The sequence below is a fragment of the Heliconius melpomene genome, chromosome 5 (genome assembly GCF_056956725.1).
Source record: "Heliconius melpomene rosina isolate 202511_hmr_F chromosome 5, ASM5695672v1, whole genome shotgun sequence".
Taxonomy (NCBI): Eukaryota; Metazoa; Arthropoda; class Insecta; order Lepidoptera; family Nymphalidae; genus Heliconius; species Heliconius melpomene.
Genome location: NC_140393.1, coordinates 3,714,287 through 3,724,232, shown reverse-complemented (window position 1 = coordinate 3,724,232; position 9,946 = coordinate 3,714,287). Strand labels below are relative to the sequence as shown.

Sequence of the window (9,946 nt, the reverse complement as noted above, 5' to 3'; positions counted from 1 at the left end):
TTTACTTTTAATTTTTAGGTTTTACGATAGTTTATCCACTCAATTTTACATTTTCTTCTTCTTACTTCCTTACTTCTTCTTCAGTTAGGAAGCTTATTACAGTTAGGAATATTTATAATTTTTTAAATATTTCGAATCATAGTCGCTACAGTGGCAACCATAAGAACATTAAAACACTTTTGTATAACGACGGAACTAACTCGCTGTATTGGCGTATCCAAAATCATTTCATGGTCCTATTTTTTTTGTGATCCTAAAACATAAAGTAAATATGGCAGAGTATATAGTACATAGACTAAAACATATATACAAAAGAAATGTACCAAAATAATTTAATTTATCTACCTCCTTGCTCGCTCACAAGTAGACAATATTTAAAACTAAACTATAACTAACTTTATGCTGTTCCCAAGCAGGTTAGTCAGGGAGCGCCAATTGCTACGGTCTCTACATACCTCTTTCGTCTCCTCCACTGTCATCAACCTCTTCATACATGCCCTCCGGGAGGTCCTCATGCTTTTTACGTGACCTTCCTCTAGTATCTTTAATACTCTGTTTTAGATGGTCAACCGAAGTCTCCCCCAAATAATATTTAAATGTTATGATTTAAACTTTAAATTATTTACTGTTGCTGTACAGATATTTTAATCGGTGGGCAAAATTTTTAATAATGAAGTCAGCATATTGAGGTTTTCCTAGATTTACATAAAATTTATTTTTTGCAAGAATTACAATGAATCAGGCTAAGGCAATAACAATTAAATGTCTTTCTGGAAAAAGGAATAAAATATAAGTAATTGGGTAACTCATAACTTACTCATCACGCACTTCGATAGGTAAGAGTCAACCGCAGACCGGCAATCCGGGAAAATGGACCGGACGCCGTATATAAAAAAACCGTACTTCCCTGACGCAAAACTCTCACAGGCATTAGTTTCGCCTCAGGTTCCGTATAGCAATAATAAAACATCCGGAATAAAGTACATCGGATGTTTTAAGTCTGTATTGTCCATACTACAGCTGACCGCTAACAATGAGACTGCGAGAGTAAAAGGTACGACTCCACACGACATTCTAGTGCACGCGCGACCGGCATTCGGAACGCACGCGTTCGCCAGAAAAAAAATAAACTGTCAGATTTTTTGGCGCGAAATTTTATTTTTGACAAGTTTTTATATATTACGTTATCTGTGGACATTATTGTTTTGTAAGGAAAAATTAAACAAGGTTTTAACGATTGCGTGAAGGTATAAACGAGGACAATACAGGTAAATATTGTGAGAGTTTTTAGTTTATTTAATTTACGAGTGCTTTATATATGTTTAATGTAGTTTCGTCACGTAGACTAGACCTTTTTTTATATATATATATATATATTTGTACTGATCTTCTCATATGATATTAATTTTTGTTGGCTACTTAAAGATTTTACTTGTTACTAGTACATTTTAAGCATAAGTTACTATAGTATACAGTGAAAACACTAAAACTTCTGGTCGTTCAAGTATGTTATAAATATTTATAATATGTTTTTATTAATAAAAAAAAAGAGAATAATTTCATTTTATACGAAATGTCTCACATAATATAAATTTTGATTGAATAGATGATGTATTAACATAAATAAGACATCAGCACTCAAGGCTGTTCCAATTTATGTCGAAAGTGTAAAACTTTAAAAGTTCGAACCGACGCAAAATGCCAAGAAATAGTCAATTAACGTTGACGATGTAACAGTTAGCATTCAAAAGACATATTAATGTATGTTTGGAGAAAATATTAATATGTCAGAGATTGAACACTACTACTTGGTAGTATGTAATTTTATTACAAAAAAATATATACATTTATATATTTCACCTTTTTTCAGTTGTAAATTGGGTTACTTATGAATACAATTATAATGAGGCCAGTCTCTCCGTAGGGTACAAATGTGTAATTGTAAACGCAACTGGTTGTGGGTTTGATTCCCGCTCGAAGAAATGAAATGTTTAATATTTTAATTTCTTCGCTCTGGCGTTCGGTTGCGACACTCAAAATGCAATGCCTCCAGAATTCTTAATAGGAACGAAGTGTCTTAACATTATGTTCCTAGACTGCCTCTTCTCTGCCATGTGCGGGATGCAGCGTGAACTAAAAAAAATACGTTCAAAAAGTACAATTACAAAATAAAAATCAAGCATAATAAATACTTAATTATATTCTTTTTCAATGACAGTTGCGAATAAAATTTGTCGTAACGTCCATCATTTAGTTCGGATCTCCTAGTAACAAAGTGCATTGTGCATTTTGTTTTTTTTGTCGAGTCGATCGCTTGATTAATCGAAGAAATGAAAATATAAATTTAAATAAATATTCCCTTCCTTCGAGTGAACCAGTCGATTTTACAGCACACTTTGCGCTCCTGCGTCATGACTGGTCTTCCTATCGAGGGTTCCGTTTGATAGGAACAGTTTAAGATAATATTATAAGCTAGGGATTATAACCTAATAGATTTAGATTACTCGGCGAGTATTATACAAACACGATGATAAAAAGCCTGTAACTTTTGATTGAGAAGCTTATTTTGTCCAATGGACCGTATATTTTATATTAATTATACCCGAGCTTGAGACAAACAGATTACTAAGTGATCATATAAAGGTTTCGTTTTTCTTTTGAGTTACGATTCAATACGAAACCCTAAAAATATTTACTTAACCGATTTCACATACTATATCTAATTACGTAAAATAATTAGCAAAGTAAAAAAATTTAATTTATGTATTCGTTTTTATTAATTTGCCTTAGCTTCATACAGTATATGTGCGTAAACCAGACGTGCCGTTTCTATGTAGGTATAGTTAGTTATATAATAATTACAGCTTCATCGATATAAGCCTCTTTGGATTAATTTCAAAATTTCATTTATATTACTTATAATATTAAAATTTAAGATAATTCTAAAGATTAATGAAAAAAATCGATTTAGTTAAGTATCAAATCCATATTATACTTGTCAAAGTTTATGTAATTGTTGCCTAATTTATTGAAAATAAAAGGAAATTTAGTTTACAGAGAATTAGTTGTATCTTCAATTTTTAGCGTTTTGTTTTTTTTTATATTACGGTAGGCAGAGGATGAGGATGATTGGTCCCTGCACCGCGAGAGCCTTATTGTTTAGAAATTTCTAATTTTATTTATTTTCTATATGTTTTTATTTATAAATATCTTTTGTTTCCATTCACAAATATAAACAGGAAAAAAATAGTTATAATTTATATATTTAAAGTTCAATCTTCTTCTTCTTCCTGGCATTAATCCCGGCTATTACCAGCGTCTGCCTTCCTACTCAACCTACTCCTAACCTATAGTAGGTTAGGAGTAGGTTGAGTAGGAAAGTTCAATAAAACATATAAATTAGTCCAAAAAATCAATTCCAATAATAAAAGACGACAAGCTTTCTCAATATTATCGACTAAAGAATGTCACTCGATTTAGAACATTACAAGCGTGGGTGTTGTTCCATAACTTATAATAAAAGTTATAATAAAAAATATTCGATAAAAATTCCAAAACCACATTTTATAATACAATATTACTATAATAAGATATATTTTTTAAGCATTCACATTCACGGCCATTGTTACATTCCAATGAATAAGCTCGGAATATGGTGGCAAGGTCGCTAATCAGACTTTATTTTTTCCTCCTTAAAATGACTAAAAACAGTATTTTACTTTTAATTTTTAGGTTTTACGATAGTTTATCCACTCAATTTTACATTTTCTTCTTCTTACTTCCTTACTTCTTCTTCAGTTAGGAAGCTAGTAGGAATTCAGCTTCAGTCTGAATGTGATGATTTATTTATATAATTTAAAACTCAACGTGGAAAAATCTTTATACACCATTTCAGTATAATATAAGATTTTTTAAGCTTCACACTGTATTCCGCAGGGTAGGCAGAGAGAGCCTAGTGTTATGACACTCCGCTTCCCTTATATACCATAACTTTCCAACGTTTTGAGTGGCGAAACTTGACACCACGCTTTGTCTCTGCACCAGAGCGAAGAAATTGAAATATTAAAAATTTCATTTCCTCGAGTGGGAATCGAACCCATAACCAACCGCGTATTCCAGTCACACGCTTTTTCCCCTGCGCCACGACCTCATAATATAAAATTTTCTAGGCTATTGTTGCAATCATTACATAAGTCTCTGTTTATATGACACTGTTTTGAATGAGTAAATTATAATTGATTGTAAAAACTGTTAATATGTGAGAAAATGATAGTCCTACATAGCGATAGTATAAAAGTTTCTTGTACTATCTCTTAGTGACATACTTATTAACTTAAAAAAAAACTTTCGATAAAACTCTATTATGTCATAATCTGATATATTAAAATGCATGAAACAAAAGCTCCATAAATAAGCCTAATAAATTCAGTAATTACATTTTAATTTAAGCCTTAACTGTTTCCGTACTTAAAAGGTAAAACGGGACCCTATTACCAAGATTCCGCTGTTCGTTTGTTCGTAGGATGTATCTCATGAACCGTGATATTTAAACAATTGAAAATTTTACAGATGATGGATTCCTGTCGCCTCTATGACAACAAATATTAAAATATAGAACAAAATAACATATACAAAAAACAGATTTTTTTTATAGACAATGCAACCCTTTGTGCAAGGCCGATTCGCACTTGACCACTTTTTTATATAAGTCAAACATATTATTTGTTAAAATCTCTATTATATATATAGATAATATACGTATATTTTTTAAATTTTATTTTACTCAGGTTTGAAAGCTTAAATACCTGCTTAAAATATCATTGTAATCTGAACAGCTGTTTAGCCTTGGTTCCTAGAGTGCTGTCACTCATACAAATTACTTACTACCACATTTTTCTTATAACCAAAAGGAAACAAAAAATATATTTGGACCACTTCAAGCCTTCGTATCTAACGTTTAATATGGTCATTGACACTGTCGCTAGGTCCACTTGTTTTTTGTATGGATCAGGAACAAACATTAATTAGAGAATGCAAAAAATATAAATACGTTGTTAGTTGTCCTTTGTTTCAAATATGCAAATTAATTATTTTATAATATAGTGTATTTATTGCCGCGCCCAGAAATATATATATATATATATATATATATACAAGAATTTTTGTTATTATTAATTTATTACTAAGCGGTAGATATGTACTTATATGTAACTAGCGGCCCGCTCGCGGTTTCGCCCGCGTGAACTATGTTATTATTAATTTCTGTCTCCATGACTACGTCCTAGTGACGTCTATGCAAAATTTGAGACTCCTAGCATTTGTAGTAACGAAGTTTCATACAAACTTTCAACCCCAAAAACAACCCCTTAGAAGTCGAATATTGCAAATTCTCGTCTTAGCAAGCACCTACGTCCTATAAGTAACTGATATGCAAAATTTGAGATTCCTAGCACATGTAGTTTCTGAGATTTCGTGATGAGTGAGTGACCTTTCGATTTTATAAATATAGATGAAAGAAAAATATTTTTAATAGATCTAATTATATTCGCTTAGACGCGTTAATAATTAGGGGTACAAGTTTCAGGGTACGTTTTGAGTTCGATTCCTACTCGAGGAAATGAAATATTTAATATCACAAAACGAAGAAATTATTTCTTCGCTCGAGTGTCGAAGCAAAGCGCGGCATTCTCGCCACTCAACACGCAAGTCTTACTCTAATCTTATTGGGAACAGTGTGTCTTAATGGGAAAGTAATGTCTTAACACTAGGTTTTCAGGTACCACTAAGTGATGGATTTTTTTAAGTAAAACTTTACTGTGGTGGGTTTGGAGCTCATGATCTATTTACAGTACGGTCTTAAGTGGAGTAAGATGGCGCAAATCGGACAACGAAATTATATTTCAGTATAATATTATAATAAAATAATACTTCTTTATTTCTGTAGCATTTTTCATAATATCATAAAAAAAATAGAACAATTTCTTTATTATTTTTAATTAATTAGTTTATATTAATTAAAAAAACGTATGTGACGCTATTGTTCTTACATTTTTATATGAGATTCCATTGTGAAGCAATATTGAGATTGATGTTGCTATATTTCTGATTAACCTACTTAAATAAATGTATAATTTATTATTCTTCTTCTTTGTCCATTCTCTCTTGACAGAGTGGTCGTGGTCGTCTTTTTTAAAGGTTAGTGGTGGTCACAGTCCGACGCCATTCTACGCGGTTGACGGTCTGCCTGGTGCACTCGTAGAGAGGGTATACTAGTTATTATTCTAGAGTATATTTAATAAATATATTTTTAACCTTTGTATTAGATTTAGTCATAGTTTTTTAAGAAACAAATCTAATATCTATAAATATAACATAATATTTAAAAAAATATGTTTTTTTACAGCTTCACGTTGTATCCCGCAAGTAGCATTTTAGGCAGAGGGAGCTTAGTGTTAAGATATTCCGTTCCCCACTTTCCGTCGAATTCCGAAGGCACGTGTTAAGTAGTGGAACTCACACCGCAGTTTGCGCGTAAACCAGACCAGAGTAGTAAAAATATGAAATATTTCATAACCTCAACTAGGAATAGAACCCACAAACTTTCGTGTTTACAGTCACTTTAACAATAAAAGATATATTATTATAAATTTTAAGGATATTTTGTGTTGCCATGAACAATTGCTCATCGACGATACTATCGTGGACGTGCAAGGACCACACGATTTAAGAAACTTAAATAGCACTTTATTCCAAATTCAGGTACTATGTAGGTGTATGTCGTTTATCTTTGCTACCGATAGCTCTATTTATTCTATTCTAATTGCTAATTATATTTTATTTTTTATAATACGAAATTATTAGTTTTTTTTTTCTAGTTTTGTATAACGTACCTTCCACTGAATTTTTCAAGTGGAGAACGAATTGTCTTAACACCAGGTTCCCTCTGCCTACTATGAACAGCGTGAAGCAGAAACAAAAGACAATAGAATTAATTCCACTTCTATTAATACACCTTTCCGATACTTCCATACAGTAATAAATTTGTGTGTTTATTACAATTTTTTTTAAAATAAGAGACGGAAAGTGAAAAAAAAACGAGTTTGTTTAACACGCCAAATACATAGAAATACATAAAATTCAATAATTCTTGTGTAAAACAGCAATAAACCTTAATTATTACATACTACGCTATAAATTGAATACAAAACAATAGTGATAATAAACTGGAAATCACTTTATTACAAGAATAAGTATCCTTTGTCTCTACAAGGACATTGTATTGTCGTCTGAACATCGGTTTTCCCCTATTTAGGTTCCCAAATTGCAAACGCTATTCGTCGATCACGACTCCTACCTTCTAATATGAATGCCATTTGAAGTGGCAAGGATATCACGGATCGAGGGAAAACCAGCCATAAACCTTTGTATGCGAGCTTATAGCTAACTTGACAGAGATATCGTGACATTAAATCTAGATTATGTAATTGTAAAGTTTCAAATATCTTATAACGTTATTTTAAGTATTTCTAGGTTCCCGTCGTGGTATAAACTTGTGAATGTGAACGTAACGCTTGTGGGTTCCATTTTCACTTAGTCAATTATTAAATGTTCTCATGTTAAAGAAAAGTGTGGTGATGAGTTTTATCACTCAACACGCTATGTCTCGAAAGGTCAGCGAAAAGTGGGTAACGGAGTGTGTTAACACTAGGTTCTCTTTAACTACTAATAGGTAAATTTTATGTAAGAATCGTATTTTTTTAAATATGTTTTAAAGATAACTATTTTTGTTGCAGATCCTCCAAGTACAGTCCGCGACAAGTGATATAGTGAAAATAAGTGGTAGTGCAGTGAACTTTTGTGTTAAGAATGAGAAGACGATCGCGCAGCTGACTATCCCACGCCGCTTACTTACATTATTATGCAAGCGCGGCCGTGATAGCGAATAAATATTTGAGTTGACATTTGAGGCAATGTCGATTGTGTTCTGAACTATGGCTTTAGCGAATTTTACTGTGGCGGCCGTCAATGCCGCTACACCTGCGGTGACGGCTACACTAGCCACACCACTACGAGTACAGCTGGATGACCTACTTTATTCTCCTGAAGAACATCAAGATGGATATGCACCTCAATATACGGGAAACGAACCGTTTCTTCCACCTTCTAACGTTCAACAACCTAGGAAGTCTAAAGTAAGGAAGCGTGCTGGGACAGCATACCTTCCTCCGCCTAACCAGTTCACGCAGTATCCTCAACAAAATAATGTTCCTCAAAACCCTTTCAATAGTCAACTGCATACGCAGATATATCCACAAAACGCGAGGCTCGATTTACAAGTAAACAACCAACGTGTCCAAGAACTGAATTCACATTTTGACAATACGGGCCAATACATCCATGACCCAACTGGTGATTATGATTACGATCAGAGGAGGAACAATAAAAATTCGGCACAAATACCCCATTACAATCCAGGATATGCGGATACCCCATATGGGCCCGCAACAACACCTGGTCCACAATCTAGTCAAAAGTTTGACAGTGCCTCTAATCATTTTAATAGTCATAAAGGACCTGTAACACCTTCGTCGCAGGGCAATTTGCCGAAGCAAAATGAGGCTGTAACGAAAAGTAGCAGTAATAGTGGTGCCGCTGGACAAAATCCTCCAGATCGTCCGCGAGGATTCACGAAAGTGGAACCTGGAGGTACAGGTGGCAAGACGCAACTACATGCTATCCTCGACTATGACGACGACGACTACTATGAAGACGTCCCTGGCTCAGGTATGTTTGAAACATTATTTTAGCCAATTTCATTATTACAATGAGTTATGGCTCAGGGGCGCAAGGTTCGATACTCACTCAAGGAAATCAAATATTTAATATTTTTCTCCGCTCCGGTATTAAGTGCCTCCAAAATTCCGCGAAAAGTATGGAGCGGAGTGTTTTAACGCTATGCTCTATCTACCCTAAAGCTGAAAAAAAAATACAATATAAAACTCTCAGTTATCAACAGTACTTGAGTTATCAACATTATTGGAATATAAATTACAAGCTTATGTTCAAATTAGATTGTTATCCGCTAAATAGTTTAATACCTAGAGACATTGAAATGGCACGATCGGTCCATTTACTTCCACTATCAGTCGATAGCAGCCAGCCTTCGGTAGCGGCGTAAGAGTCGAAACGAGAGCTTACCAGGTAGTTTTATATCTATATAGAGAAGGAAATTCTAACGTTCATATTAATTATGTTTAATTGGAGGGTAGAGTGAAAGAAGTCGCTTACGCTTTTATTCAATTCTTACATAAAAAGCCTTCAATTGATTTAATGCTAAATTACCAAAGCTTAGCTTAAACTTAGATAATGAAGTGTAGATATATACAATGTATGAAGAAGGCCGCTATGGCTTAGGAGCACAAACGTGTGACTTTAACGACAGTTGTGGGTTTGATCCCCATTCGGGGTAATAAATTGTTATTTATGAATATTTACATCTCTCTGGTACTAAGACAAGAGCGCAGCGTTTAGTTCCGCTCATGCTTCGAAAATTCGGGGAAAGATAGGCAACGGAGTGTCTTAACACTTTACTCAAAATGCTGACAAGTGATACTAAAAGCACGCACGACGATTTAGAGTGACATTCGCAAATTTTTTTTCTCTGTAAAACACGTTTTCTTGCACATTGTTTAAAAATTAAACACGATCGAGATTATTATAAGATATTATTTTATGCTGATAAATTAATTAAGGATTATTCATAATAATAAACATAAGGCTGTATTGATTATTAATAAAAAATGTTTAGGTCTAAAAAATACCTGTATTTCTCTTACGTAGCAGATATATTTTATTAAAACACCATTACTATAAGAATAAGTTGAAAAAAATAATGTTCGCCTACGTAGAGTCATCTTAACTACATACAAACTTAATTTAACTATAT

General features: G+C 33.2%; 1 protein-coding gene across 1 annotated transcript in view; it reads left to right on the top strand.

The window, feature by feature from the left end:
* The first annotated feature begins 1,035 nt into the window (after nt 1–1,035).
* Nucleotides 1,036–9,946, top strand: part of spz3 (Spaetzle domain-containing protein 3) — a 31,182-nt gene continuing 22,271 nt past the window's right edge. Inside the window, exons 1-2 of the mRNA XM_085185507.1 lie at nt 1,036–1,268; nt 7,794–8,784. Of these exons, the coding sequence (XP_085041633.1) occupies nt 7,992–8,784 (793 nt within the window). The 5' untranslated portion in view covers nt 1,036–1,268; nt 7,794–7,991. The remainder of the gene's footprint in view (nt 1,269–7,793; nt 8,785–9,946) is intronic.